Source organism: Garra rufa, chromosome 7 (genome assembly GCF_049309525.1).
Source record: "Garra rufa chromosome 7, GarRuf1.0, whole genome shotgun sequence".
Taxonomy (NCBI): Eukaryota; Metazoa; Chordata; class Actinopteri; order Cypriniformes; family Cyprinidae; genus Garra; species Garra rufa.
Window position 1 is genome coordinate 9496065 of NC_133367.1, and position 21796 is coordinate 9517860.

The 21796-nt window shown below is 39.7% G+C and overlaps 2 protein-coding genes across 3 annotated transcripts in view; both read left to right on the plus strand.

Moving 5' to 3' along the window:
* The window catches only part of capzb (capping actin protein of muscle Z-line subunit beta), a 34417-nt gene extending 31084 nt beyond the window's left edge, over window positions 1-3333 (plus strand). For both annotated transcript variants that reach the window (XM_073844044.1, XM_073844045.1), the window contains one exon: window positions 2574-3333. Coding sequence is in view for 1 of the 2 variants with exons in the window: in XM_073844045.1 (XP_073700146.1) it covers window positions 2574-2664 (91 nt within the window). In the remaining variant the exon portion in view is untranslated. The remainder of the gene's footprint in view (window positions 1-2573) is intronic.
* A 5452-nt stretch (window positions 3334-8785) lies between these two features.
* Window positions 8786-21796, plus strand: part of celsr2 (cadherin, EGF LAG seven-pass G-type receptor 2) — a 71913-nt gene continuing 58902 nt past the window's right edge. The window contains exon 1 of the mRNA XM_073844329.1: window positions 8786-12287. Within this exon, the coding sequence (XP_073700430.1) occupies window positions 8786-12287 (3502 nt within the window). The remainder of the gene's footprint in view (window positions 12288-21796) is intronic.

A 21796-nucleotide genomic window follows, 5' to 3' on the forward strand; every position in this document is an offset into this window, starting at 1 on the left:
CCGGCACTTTTGGGGGCCTTAACATGCTCAAAACTCTTGAAAATTTGCAAGCACATTGGAATCTGCGGCCTTCAGGACGCCACAGAGGCTGGGACCCGGGCGTGGTTCAGGGCCTATGGAATTTGAAATACTCCTCCTAGGCCTTTCCACCGATGGCCACCAAACTTGGTCAGCATGATATCAAGACATTGGGGATGCTAAATTGCCAGGGGATTTTTGATATCTCGAACGGTTTGGCCGTGGCGGGGCGACAAAGTTATGGCGAGAAATGAGAAACAGGAAGTGTCTAATAACTTTGACACACTTTGCCTGATTTTGACCAAACTTCAGCGGTTTGTTCGTCATCTGATGCCGATCACAGAGATGTGACTATTATGAGTCAAAGTTATAGCGCCACCAACAGGCAGCAGGAAGTGTGTTGTTCGCAATACGCTTTTAAATCAGCCTCTTAATTTTACTCAATTTGCTTCAAACTTCATCAGAACAATATCAAAACACAACCGATGAGAATCTGTAAAGGGGTCCTTGATAGATCAAACGCTGTTGCCGTGGCAACATGTCAAACTTTAACATTTGTTTCCTGTGTTTTTGAGGCAGATAACATGCTTAGAATTTTATGAAACTCAACACACACATCAGTATTAATGATAGTAAAACACTGGCAAAAGCTCATAAATGGGCGTGGAGGAGACACTCTATAGCGCCACCTTTTGACAAGTTGGAGGGTTAGTTGTAGCTACAGACATTAAACTCGGTCGGTATATTGGTCTCATCAAGCCGGACAACTTTCTAATTTACACTCATTAGCTACAACCAACAGGAAGTCGGCTATTTTGATTTGAATGTGGATTTTTGGAAAAAATATAGCTGTGAATAAATGCATATCACTCATAGCAAAATAAGACAGTTCACACCAAACTTTGTCGACATGATGCCAAGATACTGAAGATGCTAAATTGTGAACAGCTTTGGGATATCTTGAACGGTGTTGATGTGGTGATTTATGAAAGTAACAGTAAAAAAGATGAAGAGTTATTTCCATATATCTTTAAATTGCATTATTCTAACTCATCAAAACTTTTTACATATAAAGAACAAGAAATTCTTAGAAAATACGTGTAGTTTCAAAATGTTATGCTCAGAGGCCCCAAAAACATATAATTTGTTTGTCAGATTAAGGCTCTAATACCAGGGATGAACACTAGAGGTCCTCATAAGATAAGGAATCGTTTGACCTCTAATGCTATTTAGCTCATTCTCAGTGAATAAGAATGACAATAATCCATAGAATCAGTTGATATGTACTGTACTGTCAGTGTACTTTTACATAATTATTTTGTATTAGTGCTTAAAGAGCATTAAAATCTTTTTTAAGCTTTAAAGGAAAAATTATATGATTTATATACATATACACTCTCACTGACAGAATAAAAATCTTATAGGTATGACACTATACTGCTCAGTTCACTTAATTAGAAGGAGAAACAAATACATCAACTAAGTTAATGTATTTATTTTTAATATATTTGTTTATAATTATTTCACAGATGCTTATAGATCAATAAAATATTTAAAAATGGTTATAGATAATAAAACATGGTAACTATTTAAAATAGGGTCTCTTTTGTTAACATTAGTTAATGAATTAACAAACAATATATTTTTACTCTATTTTCTTCAAAATTGTTTGTTTTCACACTTATTTGTGTGTGTGTAGAGAGAGAGAGAGAGAGAGAGAGAGAGAGGTTTAAAGGTTACTGTGAATGCATGTGTCCACTGGCCACCATTTTCCTGATGATACCGGGATGGCAACTGCGCAGATGGCGAGGGCCCGTTCATCGCTGCTTGCAGCTTTAATTAGTATTTTGGTTCCCATGTTACCCTCCTTTTTGACTGTGTAACCGAAGTTGCAAAGTGTAGACATTTCAAAATAGGAGTCCTGGTGTATTTTTGCCTTGTTTTGGTTCTCATATTCTTCGCATCTTTTTAAATGAGCAACTCAAATAGTAATCCATATACATTTCAAAATAAGAGTCCCAGTTTATTTCAGGCTTTTTTTTTTTTATTATTAAAAGCCCCAATTACGCATAAAACAGTTATTTCCTGACTATTATTTGTATTTCAGTCTCATGATTAAAATCTGTTTTGTTTTTGGTTATTGTTAGTAATTTTGTTGCCCTGTTCCCCTAATCTGTTAGAATAAGAGCTAAAATGGCACAATGTATACTTTTCAAAATAAGAGTCCCTGTGTAACATCCCTCATTATGCATAACATATGTTTTCCTGGTTATTATTGATATTTCTGTTGTTTTTAAACATTTAAATAATTAGAATTTACATTTAAACGCATCATATTTGAGAACATAAACCAATTTGAGCACGTCTCTAGTACTTTACCGTGTTTTGCAGTTGTGCGTGTGCCTGTTTAATGAAGTAAAGTAATCTGAGATTGCAGATTTATCGTGAGATCGTATGGGTTTGTTCTGTAACAGCATGCAGTGTGTGTTTTTATTTGCTCGGCTCTTGAGAAAAGGTCTCGCTCTCTCATCCCTGTTTTTCTTTGTGTTTTCCAGGAGCGTTCAGACGCTGGCGGATAAATCGAAGCAGGAGGCTCTGAAGAACGACCTGATGCACGCGCTTAGCCAACGCAAACAGCAAAGCTAGAGACGATCACCCGGCCGTCTCTCTCTCTCTCTCTCTGTCTGTCTCACTCTCTCTGTCTCTCCACCTCACGGCTGTCCGTCTCCATCTGTGCAAAACAAACGAAAAAGGAGAAAAGGCTACGCTTTTTGTTTTTGTATTTGAGCTTGCGTTTCACCGCACCCGTCTCTCTCTCTCTCTCTCTCTCTTTCTCTGGTCTGTAATCATGTAGTATTAAGACAGCGTCTGATTGGCTCTCGGCGACATCATCGCAGTGGGGGGCGGAGCTTTTCTCCCGCCATCAGAAGAACAACATTTCTCGCCCGTCAGGAATAAACGAGGAGCGGGTGGTTATATGAATATATATAAATATATAAATATACACACGTCTATGTATTATGACCATTACCTTGCTGTTAATATTAAACTTTCTGCTCGAGTCCGCGCAGACGAGTGTGTGTTTGCGAGAGTGTGTGTACGAGTGTTTGTGTCACGAAGCGGCACACATATTCCTCTCTCTTTCCATCTGGGAGCGTCAGACGGTTTCGTTGTTTTCTTCGGGGGTGGATTATTATTTGTCGAGTTTATTTTTTTTTCTTTTGGTCTTTTTTTTTTTTTTTTTTTTTTTTGTAAAGCTTACGGTTTATGTTATATTAGGGCCTCCAGCAACAATAAAAACAGGAAAAACTGTAACTGTGGTCTTTGTTTGTTTCAAAATGTTTTGCTGTCCTTCAGATCTTTATAGTTTTTTTTATACATACAGGATCATGGCTGACTATTGATGAAATTAGAAAGATATGGTGTAAGAGGGTTAGATTTTACATAGTTAAGAGGTTATCTTGGGGATAGATGTCAGTATGTTAGTATAAACCATGATTTATTAAGTTACTTGTGGTGTACCACAGGGTTCAGTTTTGGGACCTAAGTGGTTCGCAATGTGTATAAGTGATATTTGTGATGTTTAAAGTATTGAAAGTTGATGTTTTTTTGTTCATTACATACATTTATATTGTTTGGGGAAAGGTTGAAACAGCTTTCAAATGAACATTTTAAAGACATTTTAGTAAACCAAAGCGTCTGATATTTCATAATCGACAAACTGTTTAAATTAATTGTAGTGTAATGTAAAAGTGATTATTTTGTAGGAGTGTGAGGAAACTATTAGTTCTCTCCTAAAAATATGAAGTTCTTCCACATTTAACAAAAAGCTTATGGATGTATTTATAATATAAGTCAGACTTTGAAGTGAGTTACTGTTTTTGTCTTTAATTCACTCGTTTCCCAGTGAACCACACAGAGACATTTTGATCGGATTTATTCATGTTCATCAGGTAAGTGGCTTTTCTTTCAGTTTTTATTTGTTTTCTCTTTTGGATTGTTTGAATACCAGGAAGAGTATGTAGGAAAATATAACTTGTGTGTCGTGCTAGCTGATTGTCACGTACATAAACAAAAATCTGGCACTAAACCTCTCTTTATTTACAGTTGATCTAGACTAGAAGTATATGGAAACTATCCAAAGTTCTATTCATCTCAATATTCGTCCTATTTACTTATTTTTTGGTAACCTGGCAACACATCCCTTATGAAAAGTAACCATTGTTAAAAAATAAAAAAAAACATTACTACACTTTTACTATAGTAATACCATTATTGGGGGGAGAGGGGATTTGTATTTGTGTATACTTATTTTTAGCTTTTTATAACTACTGCCTTAATGGTTTGATGTTTTCTACTGTTTAAGAAAAATTTTTTTGCAAACCCACTACGAGGTACTGATCTAAATCTAAAAAAGATTTGCGAGCCTGCACCAAAGTTCCTATTTAAATCAAGTGATTAGCGAACCAGAAGTTCATATCTAAATCAAACAATTGGCGAACCAGAACCTGTTCCGATGTAAATCAAATGATTCACGAAATGGCTTCAAAGCTCCAATTTGAATTAAATGATTTGTGAACCCACACAAAAGTTCCGATCTGAATCATGATTCGCGAACCCGTTTCAAAGTTCTGATTTAAATTAAGCGTTTCGTGAACCAGAAGTTCCGATCTAAATCAAACGATTTGCAAAATGGCTCCAATGTTTCAGTTTGAAGCAAATGTTTCGCAAACCCACTTGGACGTTCTGATCAAAATCAAATGATTTGCGAAATAGCTCGTAAGTTTCAATTTAAATCAAGTGAATCTGGATTCGCGAACCAGAAGTTCCAATCTGAACCATGATTCACGAACCCGCTCCAAAGTTCCAATCGAAATCGAATGATTCACAAAATGGCTCAAGTTCCAATTTTTGCCAGTTCTGATTTAAATGAAGTGATTTGCGATTCCCGAACCAGAAGTTCTGATCTAAATCAAATAATTCACAAACCCGCCTGGACATTCCGATCTAAATCAAGTGATTTGCAAAATAGCTCCAATGTTTCAGTTTGAAGCAAATGTTTCGCAAACCCACTTGGACGTTCTGATCTAAATCAAATGATACGCGAAATAGCTCCTAAGTTTCGAGTTTAAATCAAGTGAATCTGGATTTCGCGAACCAGAAGTTCCAATCTGAACCATGATTTGCGAACCCGCTCAAGTTCCTATCTGAATAAATTGATTTGCAAACCCGCACAGAAGTTCTAATTTAAATCAAGTGATTCGCGAACCAGAACTTCAGATCTGAATCAAACGATTCACGAACCCGCTCCAAAGTTCCAATCCAAATCGAGTGATTCACAAAATGGCTCAAGTTCCAATTTTTGCCAGTTCTGATTTAAATGAAGTGATTTGCGATTCCCGAACCAGAAGTTCTGATCTAAATCAAATGATTCACAAAATAGCTCCAAAGTTCCAATTTGAATCAAATAATTCGCAAACACGCTTGGACATTCCGATTTAAATCAAGTGATTCACGATTTGGAATTTTGGATCTAAATCAAGTGATTCGCAAAATAGCTCAAGTTCCAATGTGAATCAAATAATTTGCAAACCCGCTTGGACATTCCGATCTAAATCAAATGATTCGCAATTCGCAAGTTCTGATTTAAATCAAGTGATTTGCAATCCGTAAACCAGAAATTCCGATATAAATCAAATGATTCACAAACCCGATTTATCCATCTACTTATCTAAATCAATATGCTAACAATATGCATGTTAGAATTGTGCTAGCAACTTGTTAATCATGTTATATACATACTAGTAACTTATGTTAGAAACATTCTAGCAACTTGCTAATCATGTTAGAAACACTAGCAACTTGCTAATCATGTTATATACATACTAGTAACTTGCTTATGTTAGAAACATGCTAGTAACTTGTTAATCATGTTAGAAACATGCTAGTAACTTGCTAATAATGCTAAAAGCATGCTAGTAACTTACTAATCATGCTAGCAACTTACTAATCATGCTAGCAACATGCTAGTCATGCTAGAAACATGCTAGCAACTTGTTAATCATGTTAGCAACATGTTAGAAACATGCTAGTAACATGTTAATCATGCTAAAACATGCTAGTAACATGCTAATCATGTTAAACTAAAAACATACTAGCAACTTGCTTTTAAACTTTTAAAGCTTTTTTTTTTTTTACTTTTAAACTTCTTAAACTTCCTAAAAAAAAATTAACTTTTTTTTAATAAGCTTCTTAAAACTTTAAACTTCTTTAACCTTTTCAAACTTTCTGGTCCAGCTTTCTCAAGCCAACTTAAAGTTTTTTTAATCTAATTTATTCTTTTTTTTTTCTTTTTTTTTTTTTTTGTTCCCTGTCATTTAGCTTTATTTGATGTTTAATTCATGGGGTTCTCTCTTACCTTATACTACGGGATACCCCAAGGCATTTGTAAACATGGGCCAGATTAAAAAACCCACAAAAATAGATAAATAGATAAGTAGTTTAAAATGCATTTATATTTCGATTGAATGGAAGATGTAGTACTGCATGTTAGCTTGCTTATTGTGCCCAAGAGCATAATTTATTGAGCCCATATATATTTGAAGTGTGTATCCATGGTTACTCTAATGGCTAATATTGCCTCCAATCGGTTGCGCTTTTGCAAATGATTCGGTCCAGAACTACAAACAAGAACAAAACGCGTTTAAAAACTACAAGCATGGCGGATGTTCGCGACCGACGGTTAGGTAGAGATGTTTAGAAAAGAAAGAAAAAAAGTTTAAATCACTAATCAACATTTATCTGGTTAAATATGTATATAATGTTATCTGTGTTATATTTAATCTTCAACAGCAATGTGAACTTTTATAAACACTCGTTTGGTCGTTAACTTTGAAATGCATCATTATGCAGAAAATATGAGTTTTCATCAAACTTTTACATCATACTTTTCTCTCCAATATGTTAGGAAGATAAATTAAATGTGGAGGATGTTAACTGACAAGATAATCGAATCATTTATTTTGTGAAGTGATCGCGAACCCGTTCTGAATTTATTTTTATTTAATTTTAATGACGAGCTGCTGCTCAAAATGTTAGATGGAAACATTGTGCATTATAGTGGAGTTCAGTTTGTATTCACTATATTTGAAATAGTCTGACCACTGTAATAAAGTTCAATGGGAAATCATTCGAAAGCATTCAATCAACTCATAGCCTACCACTGAAGTCAATCTTACAGTTATAAAATATATATGTTAATAATTATTTGAGAAATGATTGTGGTATGTGATTGTATTAGTCTATATAGAGTTATAGTCCATGTAAAAAAAGAGCAAATTAGAGACAAAAAAAAAACGGAACAAAATTAGGTTAAAGAGGGTAAACTTTATCATTCAGCGAAACTGTGCTCGTATGTTTAAAACACTTTGGATACATGTTTTTACTCCACACATGTATTTTGTGAAAGTGTGCCGTTTTCTAGCGTATTTCTTTAACTTCTCACCTATTTCAGACGCGGCCGAAATGACATCAGCGGTGGTTACATAATTGCTTAATCAAAGTTATTGCTAGGGACATTTTAGTAGTGGCTGGACATATCTAAATTCCACTACACTAACATTAACTCAGTAGATCATTTACTGGGAAACGACGTGTTTAATTTTTTGTTCAGGCTGAACAGCTCCCTCTAGCGATGATCTCATACAAGCGCACTTCACGAAAACAGGTGCAGATGTTCATTTAAACACTGAACAAAGACATATTTTACAAAGGAGTGTAAATATAAACGCATTCGAATTTAAATATTATTGTGTACCACACAAAAACGCTCATTATTATAGAAAAAGTTTAAAACCCCAGCTTTCTGTGAGGTAAACGGAAGAAATGACGCGCTGACGCGCTCAGGACAGCAGAGGGCGCCAAAACAACACCAAACACTTTAAACGAGTTTGAATAAGCATTTAAACCGCTCAGGAGTTCTGCCAATAACACAGAATATACAAAACACTCTGACTTTAAGCACAAATGACCTCTTTTACAGATGCTTTAATTGTTTTGTTGTTCTTGTTGGGTTTTAAAACGGACGTCTTGAGAAACGAGAAGCAGAACTCAACCAAACTATGAAAATCATCAACAAAGGTCAGTTTATTGTTGTTATTATTATTATTTGGAGATTTAGTGGTGTGAATAATATTTTGGGTTCCAAAAAACACGTGGCAATTGTTTATTGAATTTAAACAAGCACTCTCTCTAGTAGCGTCTCTGCAACTTGGAAGCGCTTTGTGTTTGCAATTCCATTCATAATGAGAAATCTAGCAAAAACAACATTCTCCATCCTGCATAGTTGTGTTTTGGGAACAAAATAAGAACGTTCTCTCTAGGATAACGTTCTAGGAACTAAAAGTGTTACTTCAACGCGCTTTCAATGCAGTTCTTCTCTCAGTGAAATGGCTTGATGTTTTATCTGAATGTTTAGCACTGGCCGGGGGTTTTGGGGCAGTTGCAGTTGCCCTTTTAAGATCTGCCCCCACTGCGTCCGCAGGACACCCCCACCTCCCCCTCTCCCTCTCCCTTTCTCTCCCGGCGCTGTGAATCAGGTTTATGTTAATGATCCCCCTCCCCGGACTCGAGCCGTGTTCACCGGAGGTGTGTGAGAGAGAGTGAGAGAGTGAGTGTGCGTGGATCAGCATGGAGACTCCACACGCCAACTTTGAGGGGAAAAACTGGATTTAAATCGTTCGCCGTGGAGGAGCAGCACCGAGGAGCGATGAAGCGGGGTTTGTTGCTCTTTGTTTTCGGGTGGTTCAAACTCCCGTGGCTCGTGGATTGTTTCGTTGTGCATGTGAGTGAGGATGCGGGACCGGGCACCGAGATCGCCGATCTGGAGAGAAGCGCCGCTTGCGCGCTGGACCAGCTCATCCTGCCGCGCTTCGCCGAGAGTTTCCTGCGCCCGGATGCGGGCGTAATGACTCTTTCGGACGCTTTAAACTGCGACTCGGTTCTTTTGAACCCGTTCAGCGTGTACGCGATTGTGGACTGTGAGGATAACGCGTCGCGTTTCAGACACCTTGTGACTAGCCGGTATGATGTGCACGTTCACGGGAAGAAGTGCGCGAGGGAACGCAAGCAGGAGGAAAAGCTGGATGTGGAGATTATAAGTTTAACAGACACTTCAGAATGCCGCGAAGCGGACACTGTTGTTTTCCGGGTGTTTGATGTGTTACCCGGCAACCCGACGCGCTGTAACGTGACCGGCACTTCAGCGCTTTATATCTCAAATGGACTGCTGTTTACTTCAGCTCCGCTGTGTTTCACTCGCGACTCGCTGCTGGAGTTCCAACTGCGCTGTGTGGGACGCGAAAAAGCCGATTTCACGCATGCGCATTGGCGCCTGGGCCACGGCGCGTTCACACAAGCACACCTGAGGAAAATACTGCTGCGGGCCGCGCGTTCAAATTCAGGCTTGCTAAGCAGGAGCAGGAGAAACGTAAACAATAACCCTCAGTTTCAACCTCCCATGTATCAGGTGTCTGTTCCCGAGAATCAACCAGCCGGGACTTTTGTTGTTGTTTTAAAAGCATTTGACCCGGATGAGGGTGAAGCCGGCAGGCTGGAATATTTTCTAGAGGCGTTGTTTGATAGTCGATCCAACAATCTCTTCACCGTCGACCCATCGAGCGGAGTCGTTTCCACTGTGGAGATACTAGATAGAGAAACTAAGGACACGCATGTGTTCAGGGTCACGGCGGTCGATCACGGAACGCCACGGCGGACGGCCATGGCCACTCTTACTGTAACAATCAGCGATACGAATGATCACGACCCTGTTTTTGAACAGCAGGACTATAAAGAAAGCGTACGTGAGAATTTGGAGATCGGCTACGAGGTACTAACCGTACGTGCCACGGATGGCGACGCCCCCGTTAACGGAAATATCCTTTATCATTTGATGAACAACAATGGGACTAACGATGTGTTTGAGATCGATTCCCGCTCTGGTGTTATACGCACACGTGGACTAGTTGACCGCGAAACGGTTGAGTCCTACGTCCTTCTCGTTGAAGCCCACGACCAAGGACGCGATCCTGGTCCTCGCAGTGCGACGGCGACCGTCCACATCGTCGTGGAAGACGATAACGACAACGCGCCGCAGTTTAGCGAGAAACGCTACATCGTTCAGGTTCCGGAAGACCTGACACCAAACACTGAAATCCTTCAAGTGACTGCGACAGATGAGGACCGTGGAAACAACGCCGTTGTGCATTTTAGTATAATGAGCGGTAACACCCGTGGCCAATTTTACATCGACGCCCAAACGGGTAAATTAGATCTGGTGAGCCAGCTGGATTACGAGATGAATAAAGAGTACACGCTTCGCATTCGTGCACAAGATGGCGGACGCCCGCCGCTCTCCAACATCAGCGGCCTGGTCACAGTGCAAGTGCTTGACGTCAACGACAACGCTCCGATATTCGTCAGCACGCCATTCCAGGCGACAGTGCTGGAGAACGTTCCAGTTGGATATTCCGTCATCCACATTCAGGCCGTAGACGCCGATGCTGGAGATAACTCACGATTGGAATATCGTCTCACAGAGACGACGTCCAACTTCCCGTTTGCTATCAACAACAGCACTGGTTGGATCGTCGTAGCGTCAGAACTCGACAGAGAAAGCGTAGACTTCTATAGCTTCGGAGTCGAAGCGCGAGATCACGGAACGCCGGCCATGTCGTCGTCCGCTAGCATCAGCATGACCATTCTAGACGTCAACGATAACAACCCTGAGTTTACGCAAAAGGCCTACTACATGCGGCTAAACGAAGATGCGACCGTAGGAACAAGCGTCGTGACCGTGTCCGCCATCGATCAGGATATCAACAGCGTGGTGACCTATCAGATCTCAAGTGGGAATACACGAAACCGCTTTTCTATCACCAGCCAGAGCGGTGGAGGCTTGATAACACTCGCTTTACCGCTGGACTACAAGCTGGAAAGACAGTACGTCTTGACCGTCACGGCGTCCGACGGCATGCGCTTCGACACGGCGAAGGTTTACGTCAACGTCACAGATGCCAATACACACAGGCCAGTTTTCCAAAGCTCTCATTATACGGTGAACATCAACGAGGACCGGCCTGTTGGCACGACCGTAGTGATGATCAGTGCGACGGATGAGGACACGGGCGAGAATGCTCGAATTACGTACTTCATGGACGACAGCATCCCGCAGTTTAACATTGACGCAGATACTGGCGCGGTGACCACGCAAATGGAGCTGGACTACGAAGACCAAGTATCCTACACACTGGCCATCACGGCTCGGGACAACGGCATCCCGCAGAAATCCGACACCACATACTTGGAGATCCTGGTGAATGATGTGAACGACAACTCGCCTGTGTTCCTCCGGGACCGCTACATGGGATCAGTCATGGAGGACATTCCTACTTTCACCAGTGTTCTGCAAGTCTCCGCGACTGATCGAGACTCGGGTCTCAACGGACGTGTCTTCTACACGTTCCAAGGCGGAGAAGACGGAGACGGCGACTTTATCATCGAGTCCACATCAGGCATAGTACGATCCCTGCGACGCCTTGACCGTGAAAACACCCCCGTTTATAACCTCCAAGCCTTCGCGGTGGATAAAGGCGTTCCGGCGCTCAAGACACCCGTTGAAATTCAGGTGACCGTTTTAGATGTAAACGACAACCCGCCTGTGTTCGAGAAGGATGAGTTTGATATCTTCGTGGAGGAGAACAGTCCCATCGGGCTCGTGGTGGCCCACATATCTGCGTCAGATCCTGATGAAGGCAGCAACGCCCAAATCATGTACCAGATCGTCGAAGGCAACATCCCTGAGATCTTCCAACTGGATATCTTCTCTGGCGAGCTCACCGCTTTGACCGACCTCGATTACGAGACGCGTTCGGAGTACGTCATCGTGGTCCAGGCCACGTCTGCGCCTCTGGTCAGCAGAGCCACGGTCCACATCAAACTCATTGATAAGAACGACAATGTCCCTGTTCTAAAGAACTTCCAGATTATATTTAACAACTACGTAACTGATAAGACCAACAGCTTCCCTTCGGGTGTGATCGGCCGGATCCCGGCTCACGACCCGGATGTGTCTGATCAGCTCCACTACAGCTTCGAAGCTGGAAACGAGTTGAATTTGGTGCTCCTGAACCAGAGCACCGGAGAGATCCGACTCAGCCGAGCCCTGGACAACAACAGACCGCTGGAGGCGTCCATGAAGATCTCCGTCTCAGGTAAGAACCTCAAATCTGCTTGTTTGGCATTTCTGTAGGTCTGAGCGCTTGCGTGACATCTGTGCATTTGTAGGTCGGCGGTGATGTATAATACATGACCTTTGCTCCTATGTGCAGTGGCTTGGCATTAATAAATGCACTGAGGGATATGGATGTTGCTTTAGCAGATCTATCTTTATTTCCTTCAGGTTATTTGACATTGAAGCAGATCCAGTGTAGTGCTCATGAATGCATAGTGGTCGGTCTTCACGTGATTGCGTGACTATGGCCTGACGGATGGCCGCTGGGGGAACACGCTTGGCTGCGTTTATACCCTTTCAGTTCGTTCGGACAGAAAACATGCATTACAGGCCAATTAACATATGATGAAACTGCAGGAATAGCCTGTTTTGTAGTTTCAGTGGTGCTCACAGAAATGTTCAGATCTAGTTATACTCTTTATATGTGACCCTGGACCACAAAAACAGTTTTAAGGAGCATGGGTATATTTGTAGCAATAGCCATGAGTGAAAATGACTGATTTGTCTTTTATCCCCAAATATCCAAAAAACTGCATTTTCACTTTTTTTAGGTATAAAATGTTGTAAAAAAAAAAAAAAAAAAAAAAACACTGTGAATGATATATGAACAAACCCTTCAGTAAAAACCTTTAGAATGTAGAGAGGAATAAACCTGTTAAGTTTTGGTGTATGTAAATGCTGCTGAAGTGGAGAAACAAACTCGATGCCTTTAAAAAACAGCATTTTCACCATGATTTTAGGTATAAAATGTTGTAGAAAAAAAAAAGTGTAAATGATATATGAACAAACCCTTCAGTAAAAACCTTTAGAATGTAGAGAGGAATAAACCTCTAAGTTTTGGTGTATGTAAGTGCTGCTGAAGTAAAGAAACAAACTCGATGCCTTTAAAAAAAACAGCATTTTCACCATGATTTTAGGTATAAAATGTTGTAAAAAACAGTGTGAATGATATATGAACAAACCCTTCAGTAAAAACCTTTAGAATGTAGAGAGGAATAAACCTCTAAGTTTTGGTGTATGTAAGTGCTGCTGAAGTAAAGAAACAAACTCGATGCCTTTAAAAAAACAGCATTTTCACCATGATTTTAGGTATAAAATGTTGTAAAAAAATGGTGTGGATGAGATATGAACAAATCCTTCAGTAAAAACCTTCAGAATATAGATGGGAATAAACCTCTAAGTTTTGGTGTATGTAAATGCTGCTGAAGTGGAGAAACAAACTCGATGCCTTTAAAAAAAAACGGCATTTTAGGATATTAAGTCAAGATCATGTTCCATGAAGATGTTTTGTATAAATATATACCGTAAATATATAAAAATGTATGTAATGTTTGATTAGTAATATGCATTGCTAAGAACTTCATTAGGACAACTTTAAAGGCGATTTTTCTCAGATTTATCTCAGCCAAAAATTGTCCTATCCCAACAAATTGACCATTATGACTGGTTTTGTGGTCCAGGGTTAATATTACAGGTGTAAGTTTGTAGGCTATAAAAACATCAAAAAGTGATGCAGTAGATCCGGTGTCCCTCAGTTTCCCAGAGCATCGGGACATCCTTATTGTTGAGCCCTGCTTTATATGCAGTTCAGCCTGCTCTTTGTGTCTGTGAGGGTCAAAGGTCAGATGGCCAGCGTGGATCATCTCTACAGCGCTGGTTAGCGGTTAGCCTCCGTTAGCCCAGTGCCATGACTTTGTTTTTCTAGCATTGAGTCCAGAGAGTGTCTTTAATGAAAGAGGAAGAGCCCCTAGTGACACATGAGCATGTGTGTGCGCGTACGGATCGATTCATACGTGTGTAACAGCTGCTGCCACGTCTCAGCCAATCAGAGAGCAGCGCTCGGCGCTCGCATCGCACCTGCTGAGAGAGAGAGATAAAAATACTGCTGAGGAGGAGTGTGTCGCACTAGAGGTGTGTGTGTGTGTGTGTGTGTGTGTGTGTGTGTGTGTGTGTACGAGTGTGTCAGATTGGCTCAGCGGGGATGTAGTTTCCTGTTTGATGATAAATATCTTTGTTTCAGACTGATGAACTTTAAAGTCTCGTCGTCTGTCGTTCTCCTGATGGGAATCGCTTTGATTGTTCTGATTAATCTGGTCGGGGGTCTATTATAAGTGATTTCAGACACTGTGTATATGTTAATTTAACTTTGACCGAAAATAATTTTAGTTAGGAAATGACTCACTTGAAGGAAAAAAAATTGAACATTGAAGTTTCTGTGAATGTTCGCAGTGTTGATGCACAGTTTTGTATTGTGTGGATAAGATTCGGTGTGTGTTTGTGGTTCAGATGATCATGTTTCCAGCATCTGTTTGACAGATTATGAAATGCTGATTTGTCTTTTCGCTGCCGCTGTAAATCCTCACAGTAAATAGCAGTAAAGCCTTCGGTGATGAAACGCTGAGATGGGATTTGTGTTCGTGAGCGTCACGCTGATCTCTGCTCAGTTCACACATATAGATGCTTTCAGATATTCAGTGTTTTTCAATGCTCTGGTTTCTCAGTTTACTGTTCAAAGTCAGTATGAATTCAAACAGCTTTCCCAAACTTTCTTCAAAGTATTGAAAAGGCAACACTTTTCCACGGCTCTGTATGTCTAGTGGCTCTGAACACTGAGCCGAGACACCAGAAAGAATAGATCATAAATCAGTTCTTTAAGGCCTCCTCAGTTCCCAGAAGATCTCTGAAGGCTGTCGGTTCCTCCTGAAGGTTCTCAGATATCGGAGGCGGCTTCAGATGTTCCAGTGGTTGGTTCTGGTTCTGGTGTTCGCTCAGGTGTGTTTGTGTAACTGAAGCCGTCTGCTTTCTCTTTGAAACACTATGCTTATGATAGGAACTCACTCGTTTTGAAGTTCTCGTAGACGTTGCTGTTAGTTTTTAGAGACTTTAGAAGAAGTTTAGTTTGCCAACATAATCTGACTGTAAAACAGATTGTTGTCTTCAAGTCCTCCCTAGAAGTTGCTTCATGACGTTGAAGTCAAGTTATGAGAATAACTATATTAGTGTCCACACCAGCAGATGATAATGATCTGCAAATTATAAGGTGCTGAGTTTTTTTTTTTTTTTTTTGTCTATCACTTTAAATGCTTAAGTTTATTAAAGCAGGATGGATTCTGATTGGCTGTCAGTGTTCTTATTGTTCATCAGCTGAAAAAAAAAAAAAAAAAAAACGCCCAGATATCCTTAATCTGTGCTGTTTTTGTTGTAGTTGTGGTGTGAATTTCACTATTCTCCTAAAGTGAGAGAGTTGTTATTAAAATTCAATAGTTATATATATCTTAATAGTTATAAGTAAACTTATTGTTATAGGTATTTAGTATACTTATCTTTATGGTTATTAGAATAGTTATCGTTATTAGTGTACTTATCGTTATAATTATTAGTATAGTTATCGTTATAGTTGTAAGTGTACTAATTGTTAAAGTGATTAGAATAGTTATTTTTTATAGTTATTAGTATACTAATCGTTATAATTATTAGTATAGTTATCGTTATAGTTGTAAGTGTACTAATTGTTAAAGTGATTAGAATAGTTATTTTTTATAGTTATTAGTATACTAATCGTTATAATTATTAGTATAGTTATCGTTATAGTTGTAAGTGTACTAATTGTTAAAGTGATTAGAATAGTTATTTTTTATAGTTATTAGTATACTAATCGTTATAATTATTAGTATAGTTATCGTTATAGTTGTAAGTGTACTAATTGTTAAAGTGATTAGAATAGTTATTTTTTATAGTTATTAGTATACTAATCGTTATAATTATTAGTATAGTTATCGTTATAGTTGTAAGTGTACTAATTGTTAAAGTGATTAGAATAGTTATTTTTTATAGTTATTAGTATACTAATCGTTATAATTATTAGTATAGTTATCGTTATAGTTATTAGTATACTAATTGTTATAATTATTAGTATAGTTATCGTTATAGTTGTAAGTATACTAATCATTATAGTTATCAGTATAGTTATCGTTATAGTTGTAAGTATACTAATCATTATAGTTATCAGTATAGTTATCGTTATAGTTGTAAGTATACTAATCGTTACAGTTATTAGTATACTTAGCGTTATAGTTGTAAGTATACTAATCGTTACAGTTAGTATACTTAGCGTTATAGTTGTAAGTATACTAATCGTTATAGTTTAGTATACTTATTGTTATAATTATAAGTATTGTTATAGCTATAGTTGTAAGTATACTACTCATTATAGATATTAGTATAGTTATCATTATTGTTCTTAGTATGGTTATTGTTATAGTTGTAAGTTTACTAATCGTTAAAGTTAGAATAGTTGCTGTTATAGTTATTAGTATACTTATCGTTATAGTTATTAGTATAGTTATTGTTATAGTTAAGTATACTAATCGTTATAGCTATTAGTATAAGTATCATAGTTATTAGTGTACTTGTCATTATAGTTATTAGTATAGTTATTGTTATAGTTAAGTAAACTAATCGTTATAGCTATTAGTATAAGTATCATTATAGTTATTAGTATAGTTATCTGTATTGTTAGTATAGTTATCATCATAGTGTGGACTATAGTTATGTTTATTGTTATAGTTATCATTATAGGTAATCTTATAGTTATCGCTCTAGTTATCATTATAGGTATTGTTATCATTATAATTTTAATTATCATTATAGTTATCGTTATAGTTAATTTAATTATCGCTGTAGTTGTAATTGTATGTATTGTTATCATTATAATTATTTTCGTTGTCATTATTGTTATTGTTGTGGTTATTTTGCATATTTTTTCCAGTTATGATTATAGCTATAGTTTGTTGTTGTAGGTGTTGTTCTGGGTTTGAGTGTAACTTTAGTCTAATCAATAGCCTTATGTGGCTATTAATTGATGACTGCTGTGGTTTATCGTATCGCGGTTGCTGTGGTTTGCACGTCTAGTGTGTTCCGCTGTGGTTTTTGTGGTGGTCCGGCTGGTTTCAGTCTCTGGTCCGTGTGTTGAGTGTGTTTCTGAGGTCATCAGTCAGAGCTTCACCTCCTCGTGTTCACCTTCACTCTCTCTCTCCTCTGTGTGTGTGTCTCTCGCCCCTCCTCCATGTCTTTCAGTGTCTTTTCTCTTGCGTGTGAATAATGCCGCTGAGAAATGCTTTTGTTAAGCGCTGAGTCGCCATGACGACCTCAACAGAGCCTGAGAAATGCCTGCTGGGTGGGGCGGGTCACAGTGCCAGTGTGTGTGTGTGTGTGTGTGTGTGAGACGACCCGCGGGCCTTTTAACATGCTAATGCTCTGAGACTCTCAGGCCTCCTGGACGGCCTCCATAATGAAGAGTAATGTGAAGAATGTATGTGTGTGTGTGAGGCCACAAATAAATACAAATGACCCAGGAAACGTCCTGTGTGTGTGAGTTTGAGCAAGTGTGTGTGTGTGTGTTTGAGTTTCCTTGTTTCCTGTTTAAACAGAGACAGTCAGACTGCAGTTCTCTGATCAACAGCAAACACACTCATGATGCTGGATCTTCATCAGCAGACTCTCATGTTGGATGCTCATGTGCTGCTTCAGTCCGTGTGTAACAGCAGGGAAATGTGTTGCGTAGGAGGCGTGTGTGTGTGTGTGGTGTCTCGTGATTTTTCTGGATGGTTGTGAGCGTCTCTGGGCTCTTGATTTGCTGAAGGTGTTTGTTAGCAGAGACTGAGACTGTCCTGATATTGATTGATTCAGTCCTGATGAACACATCTGTCCTGACGCCGCTGCTGCTGTGAGTGGAATGGATTTGTGCCGTGTGATTGGCTGATGAGGCAGGATTAGCCCCGCCCCCCGCTGAGCGCGCTCTGTTCCACTCTGAGCTCAGGTGGAGGAAACTCTCGTTTAGTTCCCATGACAACTCACACACACACACACACACACACACACACACACACACACACACACACACACACACACACACACACACTCACTATTACACATACACGCAGATTAACTCAGAATTCTGTATAGCTATCTTTGTGAGGACATACATTGACACAATGCCATCTCTAGCTCCCTCCCCTAAACCTACCAATCAGAACTAAGTGCCTCACCCAAACCCTTACCCTAAACCTAACCTTCACCCAATTATAACCTGATCCCTAAAACCTTAAAAAGTCTTGACCCTCAAACAGGCCTTTAAAGGGGTCTCAAAAAGTGAGGACCGACCAAAATGTCCTCACTTCACAAAACTGTTCTCACTCTCCGATGGTCTAAAACTTAAACCGGCCCTCACAAACATAGCTATACAAGTGCTCTATCACATGCACTCATTTATTCACACACAAACTCACTATTGTACACACACACAGACACACACACACACACACACACACACACACACACACACACACACACACACACACACACACACACACACACACACACACACACACACAAATTCACTATCACTTGCACGCACACACACGCACACACAAACTCACTATTGCACACATTCGCTCACACACAAACTCACTATTGCACACGCAGACACACTCGCTCACACACAAACTCACTATCACACACAGTCACACACAAACTCACTATCACACACACACTCACACAGTCACACACAAACTCACTATCACACACACACTCACACAGTCACACACAAACTCACTATCACACATTTACACTCAAAACACAATCACTATTGTGCGCACACACACACACACACACACACACACACACACACACAAATTCACTATCACTTGCACGCACACACACGCACACACAAACTCACTATTGCACACGCAGACACACTCGCTCACACAGTCACACACAAACTCACTATCTCACACAGTCACACACAAACTCACTATCACACATTTACACTCAAAACACAATCACTATTGCACACAACACGTACACATCACTCATGCACATACACACTCTCACAAACTCACTATCACTAATGCACACACATGCACACATTCTCACAAACTCACTATCACTCACACACTCACACTCAACACACAAACTCACTATTGCACACAACACACACAAACTCACCATCACGCTGAATACATGCTAACATTATCACAAACTCGCTCACACACAAACTCACTATTGTGCATATGTACGCACAGACTCACTATCACTCATGCACACACAATCACACATGCATGCACACACACAAACTCACTATCACACTCAACACAAACTCACTGTTGTGCATATGCACACACACACTCACTATCACTCTCACACTTAACACACAACATCACTATACACTCACTCACAACACACATACACTCACTCGTACTCACACAACTTACTATTGTTCATGCTTGCTCACACACACACACACACACACACACACACACACACACACACACACACACACACACACACAAACTCACTATTGTGCATATGCACACACAAACATACTATCGCTCATGCACAGAAACACACAAATTCACAAAAACTCACTATCACTCACACACTCAGACACTCAACACAAACTCACTGTTGTGCACACACACGCACACAAACTCAGTCACATGCTTACACTCAGACGCTCAACTCACTACTGCACGCATGCACATACATACACAAACTTATTATTGCTCATACTCACACTCATTCACACACAAACTTACTATCAGACACACACAAACTTATGCACACATGCAATTTCTCTCACTCTCTCTTTCACACACACACACACACACACACACACACACACACACACACACACACTGATGAATATGCAGGTGGTTTAATGGCAGTGAGTGTGTATGAGAGCCTCTGATTGGTCGGTGGTGACTTGAGACCTAGAATATTGTTACCATAGCAACAAGATGAGTGTGATTAGTGCTTTTAGATTTTAGAGTTAATTATAGATGCTAATAGAGTGAAAATATGTCTGATAACATGAGTAGCATAACATTACATCTATCGATCTATCTATCTATCTATCTGTTGTTCTTTCACTCTATCAGTATTCTGCAACATCCTAGCAACCATTCTGAACACCTTAGCAACCTATCTGTCATGTATTTTTTTTATTGTAAATATCCTACATTGACATTGTTAGAAATACTCAAAGACGTTCTAAATTAAAAACTGCAGACAAAATATGAGCAGAAAGAAAAACCAGTGTAAGTGACAGAGCTGATGATGAAGAGCGGCAGACTCATCCTCATATGTAGGTCACAGATCGGCCTCCACTCATCCGCCATTCTCTTTGAACACTCACACGCTGCAGATCCGCGGATCAGGAGGAATTCGTAGAGTTTTTCCATGAGATGATGGTGAATATATATCTGATATCTGTGTGTGTGCTGGTCACATCCTGCAATCAGAGCAACACACACACACACTGGCAGTGATTGCCCACTTGACAGCTTGATTACAGTCTTCAGCTGCTGCAGTGCATTGTGGGAGCGTCCAGTGCCGGTTTCTCCTCTCGTGTCCTCAGGTTTCACCTGCCGCTTGGGGAGATTGCGTGTCTCACATTTCTATTGAGTTTGAAAAATGAGGGAAGAATGTGAGAGTGAAACACAGACGGGTTCAGACTGATGTCATGATGAACTCGTCACTGCGTTCATGTCTTGCGTGTTTGTATGTACCCTGATAGCACACACACATTTCAGAGACATCTATTTGACATCTGCATCTACATCTGCAAGATGCAATAGTTTGCTCATCTGCAATATGTCTTTTGGACATTTCCTGTCAGATGTCAAATAGACATCTCAGAGATGTCCATTTGTCCAGTTGTCCATTTGACGTATGCATTTACATCTGCAAGACGTAGTTTGCTCATCTGCAATACATCTATTGGACGTTTCCTATCAGATGTCAAATAAACATCTCCGAGATGTCCAGTTGTCCATTTGACTTCTGCATTTACATATGCAAGATGTAGTTTGCTCATCTGATGTCAAATAGATGTCTCTGAGATGTCCATTTGATGAGATGTCCATTTGTCCATTTGACGTCTGCATTTACATCTGCAAGACATCTGCAAGACATCTGCAAGACGTAGTATGCTCATCTGCAATACGTCTATTGGACATTTCCTATCAGATGTCAAATAGATGTCTCCGAGTTGTCCATTTGACGTCTGCATTTACATCTGCAAGACGTAGTTTGCTTATTTGCAATACGTCTATTGGATGTTTCCTGCAAGATGTCAAATAAACATCTCCGAGATGTACGTGTATTTGATGTCTTCATTGATGTCTGTCTGTTTGACGTCTGTCTGTTTGACCATCTGCAAGACGTAGTTTGCTTATTTGCAATACATCTGTTTGACGTTTCCTATCAGATGTCAAATAGGCATCTCTGAGATGTCCATTTGTCCATTTAAAGAGATGTCCATTTGATGTCTGCATTTACATCTGCAAGACATCTGCAATACGTAGTTTGCTCATTTGCAATACATCTATTGGACGTTTCCTATGCGATGTCAATAGTCTTGCAGATGTTAATGCAGATGTCAAATACACATAAATCTGAAGACACCTGCAAGACATAGTTTGCTCATCT